Source organism: Dendrobates tinctorius, unplaced genomic scaffold (assembly GCF_039654945.1).
Source record: "Dendrobates tinctorius isolate UK_male_01 unplaced genomic scaffold, ASM3965494v1 ptg000254l, whole genome shotgun sequence".
Taxonomy (NCBI): Eukaryota; Metazoa; Chordata; class Amphibia; order Anura; family Dendrobatidae; genus Dendrobates; species Dendrobates tinctorius.
In genome coordinates this window covers 8,857,262-8,885,147 of record NW_027361921.1, presented here as the reverse complement: position 1 = coordinate 8,885,147, position 27,886 = coordinate 8,857,262, and the positions used below count along the sequence as shown (strand labels likewise).

General features: G+C 42.5%; 1 protein-coding gene across 8 annotated transcripts in view; it reads left to right on the top strand.

Annotated features, from left to right (window-relative positions):
* Positions 1–27,886, top strand: part of TNRC18 (trinucleotide repeat containing 18) — a 753,175-nt gene that overhangs the window by 635,224 nt on the left and 90,065 nt on the right. For all 8 annotated transcript variants that reach the window (XM_073558135.1, XM_073558139.1, XM_073558141.1 and 5 more), the window contains 4 exons: positions 2,698–2,833; positions 2,934–3,051; positions 11,169–11,244; positions 15,107–15,215. In XM_073558135.1, coding sequence (XP_073414236.1) covers positions 2,698–2,833; positions 2,934–3,051; positions 11,169–11,244; positions 15,107–15,215 — 439 coding nt within the window. The remainder of the gene's footprint in view (positions 1–2,697; positions 2,834–2,933; positions 3,052–11,168; positions 11,245–15,106; positions 15,216–27,886) is intronic.

Below are 27,886 nucleotides of genomic sequence, written 5' to 3'. Positions count from 1 at the left end.
GTCTGTGTCGGCACGGTAATAAATTGTTATTTCCAGCTTTACAGAAGAATGATAACACCATAGAAATGATAAGAATAATAGGCCTCAGTTACCACAACTATCTACAAGGAAAACTGTTGCTCATAGCAACCAATCATAGCTCAGCTTTCATCTTTTAAACAGCTCTGGTGAATTGAAAGATGCTTAGTGATTGGTTGCTATGGGCAACACAGGCAGTGTAACCTGTTGTGGTCAAGATGTGCCTATGAAATATATAATTAGATATAATTATTATATATATATATAGTACAGACCAAAAGTTTGGACACACCTTCTCATGCAAAGAGTTTTCTTTATTTTCATGACTATGACAATTGTAGATTCACTCTGAAGGCATCAAAACTTTGAATTTACACATGTGGAATTATATAATTAGCAAAAAAGTGTGAAACAACTAAAAACATGTATTATGTTCTAGGTTCTTCAAAGTAGCCACCTTTTGCTTTGATTACTGCTTTTGCACACTCTTGGCATTCTCTTGATGAGCTTCAAGAGGTAGTCACCGGAAATGGTTTTCACTTCACAGGTGTGCCCTCTCAGGTTTAATAAGTGGGATTTCTTGCCTTATAACTGGGGTTGAGACTATCAGTTGTGTTGTGCAGAAGTCTGGTGGATACACAGCTGATAGTCCTACTGAATAGACTTTTAGAATTTGTATTATGCCAAGAAAAAAGCAGCTAAGTAAAGAACGAGTGGCCATCATTACTTTAAGAAATGAAGGTCAGTCAGTCTGAAAAATTAGGAAAACTTTGAAAGTGTCCCCAAGTGCGGTGGCAAAAACCATCAAGCATTACAAAGAAACTGGCTCACATGAGGACCACCCAGGAAAGGAAGACCAAGAGTCACCTCTGCTGCGGAGGATAAGTTCATTCGAGTCACCAGCCTCAGAAATCGCAGGTTAACAGCAGCTCAGATTAGAGACCAGGTCAATGCCACACAGAGTTCTAGCAGCAGATACATCTCTACAACAACTGTTAAGAGGAGACTTTGTGCAGCAGGCCTTCATGGTAAAATAGCTGCTAGGAAACCATTGCTATGGACAGGCAACAAGCAGAAGAGACTTGTTTGGGCTAAAGAACACAAGGAATGTACATTAGACCAGTGGAAATCTGTGCTTTGGTCTGATGAGTCCAAATTTGAGATATTTGGTTCCAACCACCGTGTCTTTGTGCGATGCAGAAAAGGTGAACAGATGGACTCTACATGCCTGATTCCCACCGTGAAGCATGGATGAGGAGGTGTGATGGTGTGGGGGTGCTTTGCTGGTGACACTGTTGGGGATTTATTCAAATTTGAAGGCACACTGAACTAGCATGGCTACCACAGCATCTTGCAGCGGCATGCTATTCCATCTGGTTTGCGTTTAGTTGGACCATCATTTATTTTTCAACAGGACAATGACCCCAAACACACCTCCAGGCTGTGTAAGGGCTGTTTGACCAAGAATGAGAGTGATGGGCTGCTACGCCAGATGACCTGGCCTCCACAGTCACCAGACCTGAACCCAATCGAGATGGTTTGGGGTGAGCTGGACCGCAGAGTGAAGGCAAAAGGGCCAACAAGTGCTACGCATCTCTGGGAACTCCTTCAAGACTGTTGGAAGACCATTTCCGGTGACTACCTCTTGAAGCCCATCAAGAGAATGCCAAGAGTGTGCAAAGCAGTAATCAAAGCAAAAGGTGGCTACTTTGAAGAACCTAGAATATAAGACGTATTTTCAGTTGTTTCACACTTTTTTGTTAATTATATAGTTCCACATGTGTTAATTCATAGTTTTGATGCCTTCAGAGTGAATCTACAATTTTCATAGTCATGAAAGGAAAGAAAACTCTTTGAATAAGAAGGTGTGTCCAAACTTTTGGTCTGTAATGTATACTGCTCAAAAAAATAAAGGGAACCCATCCTAGTACATTGTGTTGGTTAAGTGTTCCCTTTATTTTTTGAGCAATATATATATATATATATATATACAGTGTGTATATATATATATATATATATATATATATTAGATTAGATATTTATATTGCTGTGAGTGTGGCTATGCAGAGTGGGCGTGGCTATGTGAAGTCGGCGTGGCTTGCAACACACACGCACATACTGTACATACACTGAGCTTTATATATATGTAGATATGAGAGATCACTATTTTAGGATCTATAGTCCCCCCTCCTTTAACAGACACAACTCTAACAAGTAGACATCCTTTAAAAGCTTATTTTCAAGTTTCATTCTTAATCAGATTGCCGAAAATAGCTGAGCACTGTGCTCGGCTGGTTTTCGTCATGCCCATGGACTTGATCTGACCACCACTGCACTCCTCGGCGCACCGGTTCTCAGGCATAAAAACAATTGTAGTCTCAGTGATTGGCAAGTTATCCTCTATTCCATGGATAAGAAGATAACGTCCAAATTTGAGAACACAGTTGCATTTTGAACATAAATGTTTATAGGGTCAAATATATAACTGTATTTATATACAGTTCACCTTTTCTATATTTTGAAAATGTTAATTCAAAGAATTTGATTTTCCTTGTTGAAAATTCATTAATGCAGACAATTGAGAGAAAAATTCTGCTGAGCCACATTTTTGTAAAAACGCCATCAACAAAAAAATTTTTTTGCTTAAATACGGTATGTATTTTAATATTTTACTATCAGAATAAATGTGGAGCAGTAAGCAAGCTAATGGAGAGTATGGCTGCAGAAGAGGACTTTGAACCTAGTCAGGATAGCAGTTTCTCTGAAGATGAGAATTTTCCCATTCCCATGAACCCTGAAAGACCAGTTACACCTTGTAAGTATTCAGTGTTAAAATGCATTCTTTTGTATATTACAACTTAGAGTTGTACATTGTATACTTAAAACTCTTTGTTGATCATTTTTTATGTTTTCAGCACCACGTTCTTGTATTATTGATAAAGATGAATTAAAAGATGGTCTACGTGTTTTGATACCAATGGATGACAAACTACTGTATGCAGGCCACGTACAGACCGTTCACTCTCCAGATATGTGAGTACATGTTCTTCCTACATACTGAAAATGTTATTAAACTCTAAAATATATTTCATATATTGGTATTTTTATAATTAGCAGTGTTTTATATGAAGTAAAAATAATAAGTCTGCTGGTCAGCTATGCCAAGTACCTTTGTCACGGTCACGCGCGGCTGGACACAGCGCCTCCAGCAGGGCGGATTTAGATGACACGCGTGACCCTGGATACACCGCCTCCAATGGGGCGAATTTAAATAATAAAACGTGCAGCTGGATACGCCGCCTCCAACTGGCGAATTTCAATATTACACGTATATATACAATACGGGGAAAACCTGGGTAACATGTTAATGGAGGGCCCTGCGATATGGAAACAGGGAAGTAGAGACCTCCTGCATTCCCCTGAGTCAGTGTCTCTACACTCCTATCGTTCCCTATGCCGGTTCCGCACCGGGTGACGCACAAGAACCTCAAAACCCTGACTCGCCCTGCACCTAAACCCTCACTAGGGAATTGGTAGTTGCAAAAACTCATCCCACCACTGCACTAAACACACATAAGGAAAAATGACAATACAGGGGGGCACCACTTAGCTTTGCTCTGTTGCTTATGCTCCCCGCAACAGAGCCCACCACCTGCGTGCATCTTCTCCAACCGGATCCATCACCATAGTGCAGCCTTGGAGCAGAGTCCACCACCAGTTGCAGCTGCCCAGTAAACAGAGTCCCAAAGATGAGTCCAGGTTCTGCCAAAAAGTCCAGCATGCTTGAGTCCAGCTTTCAGCAACCAAGTCCAGCATGCTGAGTGCAACTCTCACCATAGTCGCCACTCCACCAAGCCATGCAAGCACTTCCTGCTGACACCATAAACTGTGACTCCACCACGCCATGCCAGCCCTTCTTGCAGACCCCATAGCTGCCACTCGTCCCCTCTGGCTGGGCTGCCCAGGACTCTTGTTCAGCTCCATGTTTCACCCAGGCTTACTTGTGAATGACTAACTGTCACCAACAGTGATCGATACACCTGACACTCATTTATAGAGCATTCACACCTGCATTTTAATTACGTGCACTTAACCAAAGAAACTAAAGTGCACTACCGCTCACCACCACCGGGGCAACTTAGAACAAACGACACCACAGTGCAATAATACTAATGGCCACCGGGGGCAATCACACCACTTTGGCACACAGCCAAAGGAAAAAAAGTTCACTTGTGCATTTAAACTGTCAGATCCAACCTGGATCATGACACCTTACTAGAATGTTTACAGCAAATGGAAGTGAATTCCTCATTTGTTACCGACAACTGTAAGCCAAAATGTAAAGCTGCCGCAGTAGTGGAGAACCTAGGATGTCTGTGACTTGCATAGGGTGCCTACTCACATCCTATATTTTTCTGTGTTAGCCCTTCACGAAATTTAACTCTTGATTCAGGCTACAACAATTTCAGACTTGGCAGATTATTTTGATTAAAAATTAGTAATGAATGTGCGGAAATATCTCGAATGTGTTAAATTTGGATTTTGTTTCTGACTTAGACATGGATTTCACCAAATACAATGAATACAAAAGGTCTACACACAGACGCCATGTTTTGTCTTGTAATAAAAATCATTGCCAAGACGAATCATTTCAGAACTTTTAAAATTACCCATAATATGTACAATTCCATTGAGAAACAAACTGAAATCATTTTGAGTGGGAAAATGTAAATGAAACAATGTGATTGCAAATATGTGAACACCCACTTATAATAATTGGGGATGTGGTTGTCTTCAGAATTAGCCAATCACTTTTAACCCATGTTAAATTGTAGCCAACTGCCATTCTAGAAAGTTTAATTTCTAGTAGGATTTTCTGGACATTTTCTTAGTTGCATTTTGCAGCAAAAGCCATAGTCTGTAAACCTCTGGGATCTCAATTTTGAAAGTTATCAGTCCTAGACCTGCTGAGCTTCTACAGTCATGGCCAAAAGTTTAGAGAATGACACAAATATTATATTTTCACATGATCTGCTGCCCTCTGGTTTTTATGTGTTTGTCAGATGTTTTTATCACATACAGAAATATAATTGCAATCATATTATGAGTAACAAAAGGTTATATTGACAATTAGAATGAGTTAATTCAGCAAGTCAATATTTGCAGTGTTGACCCTTCTTCTTCAGGACCTCAGCAATTCTCCCTGGCATGCTCTCAATCAACTTCTGGATCAAATCCTGACTGATAGCAGTCCATTCTTGCAAAATGAATGCTTTTATTTTGTCTGAATTTGAAGGTTTTTGTTTGTCCACCCGTCTCTTGATGATTGACCACAAGTTCTCAATGGGATTAAGATCTGGGGAGTTTCCAGGCCATGGTCCCAAAATCTCTGTTTTGTTCCCTGAGCCATTTAGTTATCACCTTTGCTTTATGGCAAGGTGCTCCATCATGTTGAAAAAGGCATTGTTGATCACCAAACTTCTCTTGGACGGTTGGGAGAAGTTGCTCTTGGAGGACATTCTGGTACCATTCTTTATTCATGGCTGTGTGTTTAGGCAAGACTGAGAGAGAGCCCATTCCCTTGGCTGAGAAGCCACCCCACACATGAATGGTTTCAGGATGCTTGACAGTTGGCATGAGACAAGACTGGTGGTAGCGCTCACCTGGTCTTCTCCGAATAAGCCGTTTTCCAAATGTCCCAAACAATCGAAAAGGGGATTCATCAGAGAAAATGACTTTACCCCAGTCCTCAGCAGCCCACTCCCTGTACCTCTTGCAGAATATCAGTCTGTCCATAATGTTTTTTCTGGAGAGAAGTGGCTTCTTTGCTGCCCTCCTTGAGACCAGGCCTTGCTCCAAGAGTCTCCGCCTCACAGTGCGTGCAGATGCACTCACACCTGCCTGCTGCCATTCCTGAGCAAGCTCTGCACTGCTGGTAGCCCGATCCCGCAGCTGAAACACTTTTAAGAGACGGTCCTGGCGCTTTCTGGTCTTTCTTGGGCGCCCTGGAGCCTTTTTGGCAACAAGGGAACCTCTCTCCTTGAAGTTCTTGATGATGCGATAGATTGTTGACTGAGGTGCAATCTTTCTAGCTGCGATACTGTTCCCCGTTAGGCCATTTTTCTGCAGTGCAATGATGACTGCACGTGTTTCTTTAGAGATAACCATGCTTAACAGAAGAGAAACAATGATGCCAAGCACCAGCCTCCTTTTAAAGTGTCCAGTGGTGTCATTCTTACTTAATCATGACAGATTGATCTCCAGCCCTGTCCTCATCAACACCCACACCAGTGTTAATGGAGCAATCACTGAAACGATGTTAGCTGGTCCTTTTAAGGCAGGGCTGCAATGATGTTGAAATGTGTTTTGGGGGATAAAGGTAATTTTCTAGGCAAATATTGACTTTGCAAGTAATTGCTGTTAAGCTGATCACTCTTTATAACATTCTGGAGTATATGCAAATTGCCATTAGAAAAAATGAAGCAGTAGACTTTGTAAAAATTAATATTTGTGTCATTCTCTAAACTTTTGGCCATGACTGTACAACACATATGTGATCTATGATGACCTTAGAGGGCTGGAGATGTAGCAGAAATACTCACTTTTATGGTGAAACCGGCAGGGAAATGTCAGAAAGCTGCAGCTGCTTGCCCATGTTTTGTAGTTTGTATTCCCTTAGACCTCATCCGTTTTTTTCATTGATACTACATACAGTTGTGGCCAAAAGTATTGACACCCCTGCAATTTTGTCAGATAAAAAACTCAGTTTCTTCCTGAAAATGATTGCAAACACAAATTCTTTGGTATTATCTTCATTTAATTTGTCTTAAATGAAAAAACACAAAAAGAATTGTCCTAAAGCCAAATTGGATATAATTCCACACCAAATATAAAAAAGAGGATGGACAAAAGTATTGGCACTGTTCGAAAAATCATGTGATGCTTCTCTAATTTGTGTAATTAACAGCACCTGTAACTTACCTGTGGCACCTAACAGGTGTTGGCAATAACTAAATCACACTTGCAGCCAGTTGATATGGATTAAAGTTGACTCAACCTCTATCCTGTGTCCTTGTGTGTACCACATTGAGCATGGAGAAAAGAAAGAAGACCAAAGAACTGTCTGAGGACTTGAGAAACCAAATTGTGAGGAAGCATGAGCAATCTCAAGGCTACAAGTCCATCTCCAAAGACCTGAATGTTCCTGTGTCTACCGTGCGCACTGTCATCAAGAAGTTTAAAGCCCATGGCACTGTGGCTAACCTCCCTAGATGTGGACGGAAAAGAAAAATTGACAAGAGATTTCAACGCAAGATTGTGCGGATGTTGGATAAAGAACCTCGACTAACATCCAAACAAGTTCAAGCTGCCCTGGAGTCCGAGGGTACAGCAGTGTCAACCCCTTCTATCTGTCGGCGTCTGAATGAAAAGGGACTGTATGGTAGGAGACCCAGGAAGACTCCACTTCTTACCCCGAGACATAAAAAAGCCAGGCTGAAGTTTGCCAAAACTTACCTGAAAAAGCCTAAAATGTTTTGGAAGAATGTTCTCTGGTCAGATGAGACAAAAGTAGAGCTTTTTGGGCAAAGGCATCAACATAGAGTTTACAGGAGAAAAAAAGAGGCATTCAAAGAAAAGAACACGGTCCCTACAGTCAAACATGGCGGAGGTTCCCTGATGTTTTGGGGTTGCTTTGCTGCCTCTGGCACTGGACTGCTTGACCGTGTGCATGGCATTATGAAGTCAGAAGACTACCAATAAATTTTGCAGCATAATGTAGGGCCCAGTGTGAGAAAGCTGGGTCTCCCTCAGAGGTCATGGGTCTTCCAGCAGGACAATGACCCAAAACACACTTCAAAAAGCACTAGAAAATGGTTTAAGAGAAAGCACTGGAGACTTCTAAGGTGGCCAGTAATGAGTCCAGACCTGAATCCCATAGAACACCTGTGGAGAGATCTAAAAATGACAGTTTGGAGAAGGCACCCTTCTAATATCAGGGACCTGGAGTAGTTTGCCAAAGAAGAATGGTCTAAAATTCCAGCAGAGCATTGTAAGAAACTCATTGATGGTTACCGGAAGCGGTTGTCATGGTCACGTGTCTCAGGACGCAGATGATGCCGCAAGGCGAACCCATAACACACGTGACCCTGGATACACCGCCTCCAGTGGGGCGCATTTAAATAATAAAAACGTGCAGGTGGATACGCCGCCTCCACCTGGCGAATTTAGGTATTACACGTTATACATACAATATCTGGAAACACCGCCTCCAGTAAGGCGCATTTAAATAATAAAGGGGGGAACCTGGGTAACTTTAACAATGGTGGGCCCTGCAATAGGGAAAAGGGAATTGGAGACCTCCTGAGCTCCCCTGAGCCAGTGTCCCTGCACTCCTAATGTTCCCTATGCCGGTTTCGCACCGGGCGCCGCACGCGTACCTCAACGCCCTAGCTCGCCCTGACCCTAAACCCTCACTAGGGAACAGGTCGGTGCGGAAAATAATCCCACCACTGCACTAATAACACACATGAGGAAAGAGACAATACAGGGGAAACACCACTTAGCTTTGCTCTGTTGCGTGCGCTCCTAGCAACAGAGCCCTCCACCTGAGTGCATCTTCTCCTCCACCCGGATCCATCACCATAACAGGATCCTTCACCTTAGTGCAACCTTGGAGCAGAGTCCAACACCAGTTGCAGCTGCTTAGAACCAGAGTCCCAAGGATGAGTTCAGCTGCTGACACGAAGTCGAGCATGCTTGAGTCCAGCTCAGCGGCCAAGTCCCACATGGTGAGTGCCACTCTCCATAGTCGCCACTCCACCAGCCCATACAGACACTTCCCGCTGACACCATCACTGCGACTCCACCACGCCATGCCAGCCCTTCGTCCAGACACCATAGCTGAAACACATCCCCCCTGGCTAAGCTGCGCAGGACTCCTCACCAGCTCCATCCTTCATCCAGGCTCTCCAAAAACAGAGTGAACACAAACTCACAATATCACAGGCAGTGATTGCACACCTCTAGCACACCTTTATAGGGTGTAACACCTGATACATGATTAAGTGCACAAAACCTAAAGTGCAATATCAAAACCACCACCGGGGACAGTCAAGACACCTTGGAACTTTCCAAAGTAAAAAAAGTTCACCCAGTGATTTAAAACTGTCAGATCACTTCAGATCATGACAGTGGTTGGTCGCAGTTATTTTGGCTAAAGGTTGTGTAACCAAGTATTAGGCTGAGGGTGCCAATACTTTTGTCTGACCCATTTTTGGAGTTTTGTGTGAAATGATCAATGTTTTGCTTTTTGCTTCATTCTCTTTTGTGTTTTTTTCATTTAGGACAAAGTAAATGAAGATAATAATACCAAAGAATTTGTGTTTGCAATCATTTTCATTAAGAAACTGAGTAGTATCTGACAAAATTGCAGGGGTGTCAATACTTTTGGCCACATCTGTATACCCATTATAATTTATGGGGCTATTAACATGTCCATGTTTTTTCAAGGACTGTGTGTCTGTGCAAAACTCAGAGACATGTCCATTTTTTTTCCAGCAGCACTGATGAAAAGGGCCAATACAAGTACGTGGGTCCATGAAAAATACATTGTCAAACGTATTATTCTGAAATTTCTTAAATAAAATGTACTTTGTTCATGGGATAGCCCTTTAGACTCATGTCAAAAAGTAGTCAGTTTACAGGTACCATCATGTAAAGTGATTCCGATTAACAAATATAAGATTTGGCTATTCTATTAGGATTTTCCTGACGTTTTGTTAGTTACATTTTACAGCAAAAATCATAGTCTGTAAACTTTGTATACAACACAGCAAAGAGTTGTTGTTGAAAAGTCAGTCAAAAAAAGGATATCAAAAATTTTCCAAGGGCAATAAATATACCATACATGTGCTGTGAAGATGGTCATCAAGTGGCTTAAAATTGGCACAATAGTGACATTACCTAGAACCAGATGAAAAGATAACAAGAAAATTGTTACAAAAGGCTGCCAAAAATACAGCAACATTAAAGATGCAGCAGTAATTTCTGGCCAGTACTGGTTGTATACAGTGACAGCAATCTCCCATATTCTTCATATGTCTAGCCTGAGAGGCATGACGAAAACCTTTTCTTACAAAAAAAAAATACAAACCTGGCTATGTTTTGCTAAAACCTACATCAAGTCTGCCAAACGCATGTGGGAAAATGTGCTATGCTCTGATGAGACCTAGGTTGAACTTTTTGGGCATAATTCCAAAAGATATGTTTGGTACAAAGCTAACACTTCTCATCTCCAGCAGGAAACGATACCCACAGTGAAGCATGGTAGAGGCAGTATTATGCTTTGGGCTGTTTTTGGCAGTTGGAACTGGGACTTTAGTCGCAGTGGAGGAAATTATGAACAGTTCCAAATAGCAGTGATTTTTGAAGCAAGTTCTCAAGCCTCCTGCTAGAAAAGGTGTAGATGAAAACGAGTAATGTCACTTTTCAGCATGAAAATGACCCTATACATGCCTCCAAATTAACAAAATAATGGCTTCACTAGAAAAAGCTCACCGTTTTTTAATGGCCCAACCAGTGCCCAAACTGAATGAAATTAAAAATCTGTGGGTGACCAGAAGAGGGCTGTACAGAGGAGATGCACTCGTAGTCAGTTTTGGGACAGTTTTGATACGCTACTGCAAGAAAGAGTGGGCAAAGATTGCCTATTCTAGATGTTATGATAGTCTCCTACCCAAAAAGACAGAATGCTGTCATAAATTCAAAGGATACTTCAACAAAATAGTACTGTATTTATGCAATCACATTATTTTAGTTCTTTATTTTTTCCACCTGAAAAGATTTCAGTTTATTTTTCAGTTGAATTTAACAATTATGGGTGACATTGAAGGTGGAAAAAGTTCCGACGTGATTCTTGTAAGTATGATTTTTTTTTTTTTTTTACTTGGCAAATACTTTTAATAGTGGCTTGTAGACTTTATATCCACTGTACATTGCTTGAGTGAAATCTTCATTGAAACAAATCTTCTTGTTGTGGTTTTGTTAATTGGTTGGTGTGCTTTGCTTCCTTCAGATTTTTAATAATACAAATATTTATATGATTTTACATTTTTTAATTCCATTTTTTTTCTTTCTACAATTGTATTTAGATATCGTGTAATTATCGAAGGCGAAAGAGGAAACCGTCCACATATCTACAGCCAAGAGCAACTTTTACAAGAAGCTGTGAGTTCACCTGAAAACTTTAACACTTAACTAACAGATTAGTGGAAACACCTGAAATATGTGCAGAACTATTGTTTGCTTTGTACATTGACAATAATTAAAAACATTTTATTGTTTTAGGATCCTATCATTCGACCCCTTTCTGACATTGGGCGTAATAATACATCCCTGTGCCTTATTGACTAGGGACGGATTATTACATCTAGGTGATCGGATGCCCACACAGGCTTTGCTTGCGCGATCGCTGTCAGGTATCATCTGATTCTGACAGCGGACACCCGGCACTAAGTGCCAGGATCGGCACTTTAACCCCCTAAATGCTGCGATTGAACTTGATCGCAGCATTGCAGGAGCAGTTAGAGGGATCACAGCCCTTCTACGCTTGAATCGGAGACCCGACGGCATGACGCGGGCTACTGATCGTTGCCTTGGTGACTCGATCCGGGTCACCAGAGCTAGGAAAGTTGCTTGGTCATGTGCAGTGAATGATCAGCAGCTTTCTCTGTCAGTGCATCCCCATGCTATACAAGCGATCATCGTGAAAAAAATGAAAGTCTCATAGTGGGACAAAGTAAAATAGTTTAAAAATTAAAAAAAAGTTTTAAATAATTGTAAAAATATAAAAAAACTAATAAATAAAATCAAAACATATTGTACCCATAAATAAATATTTGTATTTAAAAAATAAAGTACACATATGTAGTATCGCAGCGTCCAAAATCACCTGACCTATAAAACTGTCCCAATAGTTAACCCCTTTATTGAAAACCATAAAAAATTATAAAAAAAACAACGCACTTTCATCATACTGCCAAACAAAACATGGAATAAAACGTGATAAAAAAGAAGGATATAAATAAACATGGTATCGCTCAAAACGTCATCTTGTCCCACATAAAAACAAACTGCCATACAGCTCCATCAGTTGAAAAATTAAAAAGTTATAGCTCTCAGAATAAAGCGATGCAAACATAATTGTTTTTTTCTATAAAACAGTTTTTATTGTGTAAAAGTGCCAAAACATAAAAAAAAGTATACAAATTGGTCATCGCTGTAAACTTAATGACCCGAAGAATAAAGCTGCATTATCAATTTTACCACACATGCAACAGCATAATCCCCCCTCCAAAAAAAAAAATTCTTAATTGCTGGATTTTGTACATTCTGCCTCCCAAAAATCGGAATAGAAAGGAAACTGTCCCCAAAAAAAACAAGCCATCACATGACTCTGTCTGCCAAAATATGAAAAAATTATAGCTCTCAAAATATGGTGATGCAAGAAACTAGTTTTTGCAGTAAAAAAAATCTTTTAATGTGTGACAGCAGACAAACCTAAAAACCCGATATAAATCTTGTATTGCTGTAATCGCACCAACCTAAAGAGTAAAGTCACCTAATCACTTATATCGCACGAGGAACGGAGTAAAAAATAAATAAAACCAAGTCTTCACCTGCTGTTGATTTTTTTCATTCTGCCTCCCAAAGATCGCAGTAAGGCTCGACACACATTTAGGGTTTCCATGTAAATCGCTGAAATACGTGATTCAGACGGAACTTCTGGCGTTAGACTCCCTATAATAAGGCAGATGGAGGCACTGTGGACACCATAGGATCAGCGGTGTCCATCTTTTTAGGATTGTATAAAAGTGCTGTCGGCCACAGTTTTGGCAACTTTTGAAAAGAAGGAGACCGCTGAACAGAGGCCAGACAGAGTCCTGAGTAACTTTGTTGCCTCATTACAGTGAATGGATCCCTCGAGGGTTTCACCTGAATCACGTCACTCAGCGATTTAGATGGAAACCTCAAAGTAAGTGGTCAGCATAGAGCGCCGGATAAATGTGATCCCAAACGTTATGTAAAATATTCCCAATAAAAGCTTCAATTCAATCCACAAAAAAAGCAAGTCTTCACTCAGATCTGTCATCTGTTAATGGAAATATAGGGGGCTACCACGTTACTGGTAGTACAAAAGCTCTGGAAAAGCAAAATGGCTCCTCCTGCCAAAATAAATTCAGGTAATTCTTTGCACCCAAATCAAAATGTTTCCCTCCCTTCTGAGTCCCACAGTGTACCTAAACCACATATAACATCCACATGTTTGGCATTTCTGTAAGAATGAGAGCCCCCTATCTTACAGGTGCATGTCTCCAGAAGCATGAGAAGGGCATAACGTACTGTTCACCACAGTGCACTGGTCACTACAACGTACTGGTCACTACAACAGCAGTTTGCAATTTTCATTCGGCAACATTCATTGCTGTTTGTTTCTGAAAAATACCCATTAAGTCAAAATCATCACAACACCTGTAGATAAATTCCCAAAGGGGTATAATTTCCAAAATGGGATCACTTGAGGAGGGATTTTGCTCTTCTAGCAATTTGGGGCTCTGTATATGGAGTCCACAAACTGTTCTAGGAAAATCTGCACTCCACGAGGCAAATAGCGCTCCGTTCCTCCCGAGTCTCTCTGTATGGCTAAGCAGTACTGTACAGCTACATATAGGGTATTGCCGCATTCAGTAGAAATTGTGGGACAAATTTTGGTGCCATTTTTACCCACTTCTTGTGGGAACATGTAAAATCTGGGGCTAAAACAAAATTTTGGTCGTAAAAATGTAGTTATTTTTTCTTCACTGCCCAGTGGTATAAAATTCTGTGGTGTCAATATGATCACTGCACCCCTTGATGTATTCATTGAGAGGTGTAGTTATGAAGGGGATTTTGCTGCTCTGGCACCTCATGGGCCCTCCCAGTGGGTCATGGCATCTGCAAACCATAACAGTAAAATCTGTTGCTCCTTCACTTCTGAGCTTTGCACTGTGCCTGAAAAATATGTTCTGATTACATGTAGTTTATTGGCGCACTCAGGAAAAAAATGAACCTCAGTTTGTTGTAAAAAAAAATTTCCTATTAGAACTTTGAAAAATTTAAAACTTTGGGCTAAAACAACATTTTAGTCTTAAAAATGTAATTTATTCTTTCTTCACCGGTCAGTGGTATTAAAGTCAGTGAGGCACATGTGGTATCAGTATGAAAACTGCACCAATAGATGAATTCATTGGAGATTGTTTGTAAAGTGAGTTCACATATGGGGGGTTTCTGTTGTTCTGGCATCTTAGGGACCCTGCCAATGTAACATCGCACCTTCAAACCATTCCAGCAAAATCTGAACTCCAGTATGGCGCCTTCCAAGCGTTGCACGGTGCCTCAAAAGTAGTTTCCCCCCCACACATGGCTGCCACTAGGAATTTCAGGGCCCCATACTGGCAAAATTTTCAGGGCCCCGTCAAGACTCCGCCCAGTCTCCACCCCAGTCCCGCTTCCACCCTTCGAATTGTCCACAGTCCCACTGCTCTCTCTTGGAAAAAGTCCACTTCTCACCAATCACACATTAACAGTTCCCATCACCAGAATACACATATAGCCAGCAGCTCTTGTTTTGGCCCAAAGTGGCCATCCACTGTACTGGTGCATTCCACTGTACTGTTACCTACTGCTCCTAATTATCTTTTTTTTTTTTTAGTTTCTATATCTTTTCCTTTATTTAAAAGAAATATACTGTAAACAAACTCCCATAAAATAAATTTACAACTGTTTATAGTCAAAAGTCCCTCTGCATAGAATGATAATTTGGGCAATGAAAAAAAATTAAGGATTGTTTTAGCTACTGTATAGGTGTAAGGCTGAGAACAAATGAAACATGCTAGCTTTATACTGAGTCAGTAATTTGTCGAACATGACTGCAAGTGGCTAAATATACAAAGTAGTAAAAAAAAGGTGCCCATACATGTGTTTTGTAAGCTTCAGATTTTTTATTGTTTGCGCATATAAAAAATTAAATTATTGTTTTTGTTATCACTAGATCATAGATGTAAAGCCGCCCTCTGTCCGCTGTCTACTTGAAGGAACAAGAATTGCAGCATACTGGAGTCAACAGTATCGTTGTTTGTATCCCGGCACCATTGTGCAAGGTAAATGGGGGGACATATTACCCTCCAACTTTTTCATCCATTTATTTCTTGATACTAAAGTACGCCATGCACCACATTTTTCATGTTGAACTGGGTACAGGATATAATAATGACTGCCGAGCAGAGTCACACTTTATTTTTTTTTTATTTAAAATTTTGACATTTGTTTGCGTAAATATTTGCAATCAGTGTTTGGCCTCTATTGAGTTAATTTTGAAATTTTCATCAAGTCTAAGTGAGTGTTATCAGTTTTCAGTGGGGGGGTGTACTTCCCCCCCCCCCCTCTATGATGCTAACCAATCATAATCTGTCAGCAACACTCAAAGGAAAGAAAGAACATGCCCCACCATAGCGTAGAGCAGATTTCTCAAATGTGTCAGATGTGATGATACAGCTCTGATGTTCTGGTCTAACCTCTCCTACAAGAGTCAGTGTGAAAGTAGGGACAGCACAGCTGATTTCAGCTGTGTCACATTGCAAACCCTTAATTTATCAGCACCCCCTGCCGTATTACTCTTCCTTTTCACTGTCTTTCCAGAGCTGAAAGCTCAACGTTTCAGTATCACACTTACAGTGGCTTGCAAAAGAATTCATCCCCTTGGCTTTTTACCTTTTTTGCTACATTATAAACTGTGTTTAAATATTTTTGTAATCTGATTTGTGTGTTATGCATTAAGCACTAAATAGTCTTAGTTGGTGAAGTGAAATGCGAAAAATATAGGAATAAATTAAATTGATTGGATCAAATAACTAAAAATTGGCATGTGTGTATGTATTCATCCTTTTTGCTATGAAGCCAGCCCCTAAAAAAATTTGGTGCAAGTAATTACCTTCATAAGTCACATGCTAAGTAAAAGGAAGTTCATCTCTGTACAATCTAATGTCACATGGTTTATCAGTATTAGCACACCTTTTCTGAAAGGCCACAGGCTGTAACACCGTTAAGCAAGAGGCACCACTAACCAAATACCATGAAGGCCAAGGAAATCTCCAAACCAGTCAGGGATAAAGTTGTTGAGAAGTACAAGTCAGGGTTGGGTTATAAAAAGTATCCTAATCTCTGATGATCCTCCAGAGTGCCATCAAATCCATTATCATCAAATGGAAAGAACACAGTACTATAACAATACCTGCAAAGAGAGGGCCGCCCACCAAAACTCTCAGCCTGGGCATGGAGGGCATTAATTAGAGAGGCAGAACAGAGACCAAAGGTAACCCTGAAGGAGCTGTAGAGTTACCAAGCAGAGACTGGAGTATCTGTGTTTACGACCATAATAAGCCGTACTCGCCATTTGTCCTATTTGTTATTTGCTTTGCTATAAAAAGAAAAACAAATGCTCACATTTGTAGGCACGTTCTTTACATGTACTGATGCACACCCTCCAAAAAACAAGTTAAATGCCAGGTTCTGAGGTAGCAAAACACCAAAAATGCAAGGGGGTGAGTACTTTTGCAACCCACTGTATGTAACCCCTTCTCATGTACAGCACCATGAATTAAAGGGAATCTATCAACTAAAAATATCATCTAATAGAGAGTGGACTATACATTCCCCAACTACTTGTGAAACCCCCTGACTCCCCATGAATCCCCCATAAAAACCTTTTATATTGCTGCCGCACTGTATGTAAATATCCTCGGTCCGGTCCGACGGGCGTTGGTTCTGGTCCCTCTCCCCACCCTCGGCGTGCTGTGCGCATTCCGTTATGTGAATAGCGTTGTTCGCATACAGGTCCTGCGCTTGCGCATTCAAATTGCCTCCCGCGCGTGCGCAGTATGCTTTGCCCAACTGCGGGCAAAGCCGAAAAGCATTAGTGCGCATGCTTTGGAAGTACTATGTCCCGGAAGTATTTGGTTGTGTTTCGGGATATAGTTCACCGGCGCATGCGCACTAATGCTTTTCGGCTTTGCCCGCAGTTGGGAGGCAATTTGAATGCGCACGCGTGGGACCTGTACGCGAACAACCCTATTCACATAACGGAATACGTAGAGCACGCTGAGGAGAAATTACCCAGTTTGCTCTTCCTTCCCCCTAACTCCTGCCTGCATACCAGCCTGTCTACTGTTTAATTCCTCTAGACTCCTGCAGTTAAGAGATCTTTGGTGAAATTATGGTCACATTACTGTGAATTCACCAAAGGTCTTTAAGCAGTCTTAACCTTGGAAGGGAAACGCTGTGGCCCCCTAAGAGAATGTGGGCTTTGGGCAATTGCCCAGTTTGACTCTAGCTAACTCTGCCCCCCTCCGTTCGTCATCGCAAGTTCAACTGTATCGGCATCCTGGATGCCAATGCAGTTGAAAGCAATATTGAAAGATGGAACGTCTGCTGACACTTTTTCCTCCATCATTCTTCCTCGGCGTCTGATGTCTCAGTGCAGCGGGAACGATGATGTCACTACATGAAGCCCGCTGCGCTGAGATATGCAGGCACTTCAGCATGCTTGCTGCAGAGACTGGAGCAGCAAAGGAACGAGAAGGAGAGGGGAGTATTGTTTTTTTATGTTGAGTGCATTATACTGTATGGAAGACTACGGAGAGTGCATTATACTATATGGAAGACTATGGGGAGTGCATTATACTGTGTGGAGGACTGTAGCATGCACTATAGTATATGGAGTATGCACCCCGCAGTTTACAATATGGAGGATTATGGGGCCCATTATAATATATTTGGGCTATTATAATATTTGGAGGGCATTATAATATTTGGAGGGCTATGTGGGGGCCCTTATAATATTTGGAGGGCTACATGGGAGCCTTGGTACTTTATGGAGGGCTGTGTGGGGGCCATTTTACTGTAAAAAAAAAAAAACAATTGTTGAATTGCACTTTTTTTGCAATTTCCCCACACTTTTATTTTACCACACAGTGTACTGGAAAGCAGGAAAAATTCAATCATGTTGTTCAAAAGTTCGATTCGTCCTGCAAAAAATCAAGCCCTCACAAGGCCTTATTGACAGAAAAATCAAAAAGTTATGGCTCTGGGAAAAAGGAGAGCAAAAAAACAGAGATGCAAAAAGGGAAATACCCTTAGTCCTTAAGGGGTTGTTTTCAGCGCTGTAGTGGAGGCATTAACCCCTTTCCGACATCTGGTGTAATGGTACGCCAATGTCAGACACCCTCCCTAAGATGTGAGCTCAGTGCTGAGCCTACATCCTTTCCAGCACGTCAGCTTTTTTAAACAGCTGACATGTGCCTCTAACAGCCGCAAGTGGATTCGCGATCCACCCATGGATGTTAACTAGTTAAATGCCGCTGTCAAACTTTTGACAGCGGTATTTAACACGCGCTTCTGGCAAGCGCATCCGAAATCCCGCCCATCGATGCCCATCTCACATGACCATGGGTCGCCGATGGGTTGGCATGACAATTAGAAATCCCCAGAAGACCTGTATGGTTGTCACTACCGTACTGCTATGAGCGCCGCCCGGTGGTTGGCGCTCATAGCAATTCAGCAATTCTGCTACATACAGGCGATCTGAGCATTGCCTGTATGTAGCAGAGTCGATCGGGTTATGGCAGCTTCTAGTCTCCCATGGAGACTATAAAAAAAGAATTAACCTGATCACTAAACCGGGTAGCAAGAAAAAAGCCAAAACGCCACAATAGTGTTTTTTGGTCAACACAAGATTGCATTAAAATGCAATAACGGGCGATCAAAAGATCTGCACAAAAATGGGATTATTGAAAATGTCAGCACAGCACGCAAAAAATTAGCCTTCACCCAACCAGAGATCACAAAAATTGGAGATGCTATGGGTTTCGGAAAATGGCGCAATTTTTTTTTTTAAACAAACTTTGGAAAATGTTTTCACAAAAAAAGAACCTGTACATGTTTGGTGTCTATGAACTTATAATGACCTGGAGAATCATAATGGCAGGTCAGTTTTAGAATTTAGTGAACATAGTAAAAAAGCAATTGTGGAATTGCATTTTTTTCAATTTCACCGCACTTAGAATTTTTTTTCCTGTTTTCCAGTACACAATATTTTAAAAACAGTGGTGTTATTCGAAAGTACAACTCGTCTTGCAAAAAACAAGCCCTCACATGGCCATTTTGACCAAAAATAAAAAAAGTTATTGCTCTGGGAGAAGGGGAGAAGAAAACGAAAGAGCAAAAATGAAAATACCTCCGGTCATGAAGGGGTTAATGCAAGTTCCTTGCCCATAGTATTATACTTACCATCCACTGTCTTCATCTGTTTCTGGCACCACTCAGGTCCTGCACTGCCATCTTGTGACCTCAACTTCTGGCTGGCCAGAAGTCAGCAGTAACGGTCACAAGCTGGAAAGCAAGATTTACTACAGGACCAATATTTCTAATAGTACCATGGCCTGCTGGGGTAAGTGACAGAGTCAGCAACCTTATTCTCCGTCACAACTCTTTTAACAGTGTAGGTGTCTTGAGAACACCAATTCTATTATCAACGTAGCAGACAAGGCGGCCCATGATCAGACAGGCCCTTCTAGCATTTGCCAGATGGCCAGTCCGGCCCTGCATGTAGGGTATTGGTGCACTCAGGAGAAATTTCACAGCAAACTGAGGTCCATTTTTTCCTACTAGCCCCCAGAAAAATTAAAAACTTAGGGCTAAAACAACATTTTAGTGGTAAAAATGAAATTATTCTTTCTTCATCACCCAGTGGTATAAAATTCTGTGAGGCACTTGAGGTGTCAACATGCTCATTGCACTCTTAGATGAATTTAATGGGGGTGTAGTTTGTAAAATTATGTCACTTATGGGGGGTTTCTGACGTTTTGGGACTTCAGGAGCTCTGCCAATGTGACTTGGCACTCTCTAACCATTCCAGCAAAATCTGAACTCCAATATGCCACTTCTGCCATTCTGATCTTTACACTGTGTCTCCAAAGTAGTTTTCAACCACATATGGGATATCCATGTAGTCAAGAGAAATTGCAAAACAAATTTTGGGGTCCATTTTCTCCTGCTATCCTTGTGAAAATGAAAACAATTGGGGCTCAAGCAACATTTTTGTGGAAAAATATTTTTTTTTTTCATTTTCACACTTCAACATTGTAAAATTCTGTGATGCACCTCTGGGTTCAGGTGCTTACCACACATCTAGATAAATTCCATGAAACATCTAGTTTCCGAAATGGGGTCACATGTGGGGGATTTTCCCTGTTTATAAACATCCGGGGCTCTCCAAACGCTATATAACACCCGCAGACCATTCCATCAAAGTCTGCATTCCAAAGCATCACTCTGAGCCCTGCCGTGCGCTGCAACAGTAGTTTTCCCCCACATATGGGGTATCTGCATGCTCAGGAAAAATTTCATAACAGATTTTGTAGTCAATTTTCTCCTGTTACCTATGTGAAAATTAAAAAAAATTGTGGCTCAAGTAAAAAATGTTATGAAAAAAAGAAAAATGTTTATTTTTTCCTTCCACATTGAATTAATTCCTGTGAAGTATCTACAGAGTTAATGTGGTTTTGAGGGGTGCACTTTTTAGGATGGTGTCACTTTTGTTTATTTCTGCTTTATAGGCCCCCCAAAATCACTTCAAATGTGTTTTAAGGGCATAAGAATTAAGTTTGAAAATTTATAAATTTTTGCCAAATTTCTTATATTTTCACAAATAAACGCACGTTATATCGAACAAATTTTACCACTGTCATGAAGTACAATATATAAGCTTCAACATATCCCAGTGATTCAGAGAATGTTTACTTGTGACATGTGATATGTTGAAGCATTCCAGAGTTATTACAACATAAAATTACACTGGTCAGAATTGTAAAATTTGGCTGGCTCGTGAATGTGAATCAGGCTTGGGTTGTAAAGGCGTTAAAGCAATGTCGAAGGAAAAAATTTACATTTTACTTTTTCCTACCAAAATATTGATCTAGCCCCAATTTTGTATTTTCAAAAGGGTAACAGGAGAAAATTCACCCTACAACTTGTGCAGTTTGTCCAGAGTACGATACCTCGTATGTGGTGGAAAACTACTGTTTGTGTACACAGCAGGGCTTTGAAGAGAAGGAGCACCCTTCAACTTTAGAGCACAAAATTGGCTGAAATAGTGGACGCTATGTCGCATTTGCAGAGCAATGTGTTGTGCAATTTTTCCTGACTACACGGATACCCTATATGTGGTGGAAAACTACCGTTTGGGCACACGGTAGTGCTTGGCAAGGAAGGAGGACAAATTGAATTGTGGAACGCAATATTGGCTTGAATAGATTGCCGATGCCATGTCACATTTGAAGAGCCCCTGACATGCCAAAACAACATAAACCCCCCACTAGTGACCCCATATTTTAAACTACACCTGTTGAGGAATTACTCATCCACCGTAGTGCCAATACTTTCTGTGCCAGAAAGAGCGTTTCACGTAGAAAAATCCCAACATGGTGACCCCAAACCTCCTCCTCCCATACCCCAAACAAGCAGACCATTGGTTCAAGAGGGACAGGAGTTTGCACCAGTGATGATAAAAATAACATCACCTCTTTCCAGTACTGTAGGATAGTGGGACACTGCCATATCATGTGAATAAAGTCTGCATCTGGTGAGTGACATCGCAAGCATTCTGATGATTGGAATCGACCCATCTTAAAAAGTCGTATCTGAGTCAAATATGATTGGTTTATTATATACAACTGTATCATTCTATTATTAATAGATGGTGATACTCACATCGGAGACTCCAGGATCTCTTCCCACTCCTCTCCCTGCGTATTAGGGATGAGTCTTTCCCACTTCCCTTTAGCAGAGCTTATGGCAGATTCTTCTCCCACTGACAGCATGTACGTATATAAAGAGGAGATAAGGCCCTGGGGACCCTGTGAGTTAAGGATTCCTATCAAAGGTATGGACGAAATGGCACGGCCCACACCTATACTCCTTATGTGCGACTGAAGAGCAGACCTTAGTTGTAAATAGCAGAAAAATTGAGATCTCGGGACATCATGTTTAGCCTTTATCTGCTCGAAAGACATTAAGGTCCCATGATCATACAAGTCTCCTATCAAGGAGACATTATGTTGAGTACAAAAATCAGTGGACGGGTGACTTAGTAATACCAGAGAATAGACATTTTTCCATAGGGGCATTTCAGCTATGATGTCCTTAAATCCAATCACTTTTCTTAATTTGCCTCCATACTAATCGTGCCAGACGGAGCAGGGGCAGTAAACGAGGGACACTAGGCCTCTCCAACTCCAGGAAACCCAGTGGACAAATCAGTTCTTGCAGCGTGAAGCAAGTGACTTTCAGAATTAGGGAGATCATTACCCGGCATCCATTTACTTAGTTCTTTAGCCTGTCCAGCCAAATAATATAGGAAGAAATCTGGTAGCGCCGCCCCCCCCTCCCTTTTTAGGCCTCTGAAGAGTGGACAATATAAGTTTGGGTCTGGTTTTCCCCCATATAAAAGATGTGACCTGGGAATTAAGATTCACAAAAAAGGACTTGGGTACCATTACCGCACTGTGCTGAAGGGAATAGCTAAGTTTGGGAAGTAATATCATTTTAATCAGGTTGATGCGTCCGGCCACAGACAACGGTAATTTGCTCCAGGTTGCAAATTTAGCTCTAACCAGTTCCAGCAATGGGTAGATATTAAGTTGTAAGTCGAGCGTGCTGTTATGGGATGCATGAACGTCCAGGTATTTAAAGCTAGATACAATAGACAACGAGGAGAGAGCCTCATGTCAGGGCATCAGAGCATGGGATAGGGTTAACAGGGCAGACTTTTCCCAATTTATATATAAGCCCGAATATTTACTGAATCCATCTATGGTGGCAATCACTTGAGGCAAAGTTTCCTCCACCTCGTCCATAAATATCACCATATCATCTGCGTATAAACCTATGGTATCTACCCAACCCGCTATATCTATACCCCTAATGCCAGGGGAGGACCTTATACGTATTGCCAAAGCCTCAATGGCAAGGGCGAAGATGCCCGGGGCAAGGGGGCACCGCTGACGGGTCCCCCCGTGTAATGAAAAGGGCTCAGATATGGAATTGTTCACAATAATACAGGCTTTAGGTTTCATATATAGTAATTTAACCCATTTTATAAACTTATCACCAAAGCCATACCTCTGTAGACATGCGGAGAGGAAAGGCCACTCGAGAGTCAAAAGCCTTGGCGGCATCTAACGATGCCGATGTATAAGGTTCAGTATAATTGAATTTAATCTGGTGGCGAGAATTTTAGTAAAGATTTTATAGTCCACATTTACTAACGATATGGGACGATAGGAACCACATTCCAAAGGGTCCTTCCTAAGCACTATGATATTAGCCTCGTAAAAGTATTCAGGCATAGATTCTCCCTCCCATATTCCCCAAAATACCTTTATCAGAAGTGGCGTTAATATGTCTCGGTATTTCATATACAATTCAATAGGGAACCTGTCCGGCCCAGGGGCCTTCCCGGAGGCCATGTCTGTTATGGCATTTTCTATCTCCTCCACAGTGAATTCAGCGTCCATAAAGGCTCGTTGATCAGAATCTATGGTAGGGAATGTTACATCTGACAAGTAATCCAGACACTCCAAATTATCAGAGCCAGTCTTAGATTCATATAATGACTTTTATAATAATCATAAAAGCAGCCAAGAATCTCCTCAGTTGAAGACACCAACGAATCATCCGACTTACGGATCTGTAATATTGTATTAGAAGTATTATGTTGGCGCACCAGATAGGCCAGTAGTTTACTTGCCTGATTTCCCAGTTCAAAATAAGACTAGCGAGCAAAGAATAATTTGCGCTTAGACTTAGTGTCTATATGCTGGGTGTATAATCGCTGGGCAGCCAACCACTCAATCCTATTGCCATTAGTTTGATTAGATATGTATGCAGCCTCTGAATCCTTCCATCGCTGTTCCATCATGTCATCCTCTCTTGAGGTTATCTGCTTAATATAAGAAATTGTGGAGAACAAGCAGCCCCTCAGATATGCCTTAAGGGCATCCCAAAATAAATTAATATCCTGAGGTTCCTGGTGGGACAAAATGAAGCAATGCAATTGATCGATTGTTCTATCAGGGGATACTATCAGTTTCAGCCAGAAAGGGTTCAACTTCCAAACCATCCTGTTATTTAATTGCCCGTACTTAAGTTTGAGGATGACCGGGCTATGGTCTTCTGAGATCCCTCTACTGCCATGCTCCACACTATCCACCCACATCGCCAGACCACTGGTTCCGAATATGTAATCTATGCGCGATAGGGCGCGCCTAGTGGATGAGTGGCGGCTATACTCTCTCAACTCAGGGTGCCGCACTCTCCACAAATCCAGCCACCCGCTACCCTCCATAAATAGCGACAGTTGGGTTGCTGTCGGCGAAGGAACCCCCCCAGCCACTCCATCATCCAGTCTCAGTTTATCAAGACGATTGTTCATAACCATATTGAAGTCCCCCATACAGATAAAATCCGCGTCTGGATAATTTCCTGGTATTTATCGATGCATATACGAAGACAAATCGACCCTCAGGATCCCTCCGGGTCTCCCTGGCTTCCCATCTAACATCTCTATACACCAACAGTGAAACTCCTCTCGAGTAACTAGTATGGAATGCATGAACAGACCACTGTACCTAAGGCTCCTGCACACACCGGGCTGTATCCCTGGTCAGATGCGTCTCCACCAAGGCCACAATGTGAGGGCAGTAATGTCTAATCTGCGAGAAGACTTTGATCTTTTTCTGGGGGGTTTTTATACCTCTCACATTCCATGTCATACATATCATCTCAGACCCCATATTTACTCCGCTGGATATGGCCTACATCAGTACCCGGGTAAAATTTAGAGAAACCACACATAAACTGAAATTGCTGCTGGCTGCGAATTATACCTAGAAAACAAATAAAACCACTATAAAAAAAAAACATCAAAGTGGAAAAACAAACAATACGGGAGCAAAGTCCTGCTCTCCCATCACGACATAGACACGGGGATACCATCACTGAGCTCTGTGTCCGGTATTGTTTGTAATCCGGACGTCCGTGGAAAAAGCTCCAATCAAACCATCAATAAAAAGAATTTTGATTAACAGTAGAGATGTTAGGATTCCTTCGCAGCAGACCCGCTGTGGGACCGCAACCACCCTCGTGGACCAACCGGAGCCTGGCCGGATAGATCATTGAGTACACGATATTCCTCTCCCGGAGCTGCTTCTTGATTTCCATGAATTGTGCTCGTTGTTTCTGAAGTTCCATGGAGAAATCCGGAAAAATTGAGATCGTGGCATTGTTGAACTTGATGGGACTTTTTTGTCGAGCTAGACGTAGAATCACATCCCTGTCCCTGCAATTGAGAAGACGCGCCAAAAAAGGTCTAGGTGGGGCTCCAGGAGGAAGAGGTCTTGTAGGGACCCTATGAGCCCTTTCCACAGCAAATGTTGGGGAGAATTCGTCTCCCAAAGAGGTTTTGAGCCAATCTTCTAGAAATTGTTCCGGATGTCGACCTTGCGAACGTTCCGGCAGACCAATAACTCGAATGTTATTCCGACACATTCTATTCTACAGGTCGTCTGCTTTTTGCCTCCATGCATTCACCGAGCCCGCCGCTTTCGTAAGCTTGGCTTCCATGGGTGCGATGGTGTCCTCTTCCTTGGACACCCTTGTCTCCACCTCAGTAATACGCCCTCTCATGGCCTGCATATCTTGTCGAAGACGCCCCACCTCGGTATACATGTCCTCTATTTTCCCCTTCAGCGATGTCCTAGTTAAGGAGATGGCCTGCATCAGTTGTTCAGATGCTTGCTTGAGGGTTAATTCCTCGTGCTCACTCTCCTCTTCACCCTCAGAGGGATGGTTTTTACGTTGAGCCTGTGAGGGGTTATTTCTGAGGGACCGTGTAGTGTCAGAATGGTCAGGTCTAGCAAACTCTTTCAATTTTTCAGCTGCTCCTGCCCCCTTGGAGCAGTTCATTTTCAATAGCAATATGGCACAGCCGGGTAACAGAAATGGTATGTCCAGGGGGACTCTCCGGTCCAAGTTAGGAGCACAGCAGTGCTGTAATATAATAATAGCAAGTGTCCTAGGGGCAGCACAGAGCAGAAGGGCCACACATGAGGATAAATCCTGACTCTAAGGAGTGACTGAGAGGCCTTATGGCTGGAGAGGGATCCGCAGTTCCCATAGAGACAGCAGCCAGGGATAGGTCCAGAGGACCCTGGAGTAATAACACTGACTAGCTGGGTGACTTAACAAAGGGGAATGTGGGGCCCAATCTTCCAGAGCACTCACCACTTCTCCCTTTCAGATCCACAGGATATGTGCTCACCTTCCTGTCAGCGCTGCGAGGAGGGAGCCAGCGCCGCGTCTCTCACAGCCAGAGCATGCGCTTCTGAAAATGGCCACCGCCTCGTGCAGGCCCCGCCGGCTGCCCCGTCCTTTACCGCTATCTGCCTGCCGAGATTCGGCCTCCCGCGGGGGTCCAGGGGTGCTCCACAGTCCAGGGGTCCAATATCGGCAGGTTTGCGCAGCACCACGAGTCAGCTGACCGGATCAATGTCAGGATGTGAGGAGCTCTCCCTGATCGCGTCCTCTCTCAGCTGCTGCATAGCCACGCCTCCAGCCCTAAGTTTTTAATTTTCACTAGTGTTAATAGGAGAAAATGAACCGTAATATTTCTCTAGAGTACATTGATACCCCCATATGTGGTCAAAAACTACCTTTAAGTCACTGTGGAAAGCTTAGAAGGGAAGGAGCGCCATATTGGAGTTCAGATTTTGCTGGAATGGTTTGAGGATGCCATGTCACATTGGTGGCAAGCCTGAGGTGCCATAGCTGCAGAACCCCCCATAATTGACCCAGTTTTACAAACTACACCTCTCAATTAGTTCATGACCCGGTCAGGATCGCTGGTGCATCGCTAAATGGTCGCTAGTGAGCTGCCAAACAGGCAGATCTCACAGCGATGCAGCGACGCAGCAGCGGTCGTTACTTACCTTTCAGACGCGGCGATGATGACGTCCTCCCGCCCGCGTCCACGCGTCGCTCGTCGGCGCCAGCAGGAAGCAGCCGACGAGAAATGTACGTGGACAATCTCGCGCAATCAGCGATAGCCAGCGGGGGAGCCGGTCGGAGGTAAGTTTCACATGTAGCGATATCGCTAGCAATATCGCTGCTGCGTCACAAAATCGGTGACGCTTTAGCGGTATTGCTAGCGATATCGCTATGTGTAAAACCCCCTTAAGCTGAGGCACCTAATTTTGCCACGGAAAACTGGGTAAGCTTATTGACTTGAGTATAAGCCGGGTATGCATTGTCCCCTCATCCCTGTCCTGGTGTGCAATGCTCCCCATCCCTTTCCTTGTATGCATGACTTCCCCATCCCTGTCCTTGCATGAATGGCTCCCCCGTCCTGTCTTGGTATGCGTAGCTCCCACCTAGCTGTCCTGGTATGCGTGGCTTCCCCCGTAGCTGTCCTGGTATGCGTGGCTCCCCCTGTCGCTGTCCTGGTATGCGTGGCTTCCCCCCTCCCATCCATGCTTCATATTACAAAAAAAACAAACAAACATCCTAGTCACCCTCCTCCTGCGTGCCCTCTTGCAGCATCTCGTTGGTGCCGGCTTCCAGCAGCTTTTCCTGTGCTGAGTGATCACGTGGCCCCGCTCATTAAGGTAATGAATATTCCATCCACGCCTGTGGGAGTGGAGACACGTGCATATTCATTATC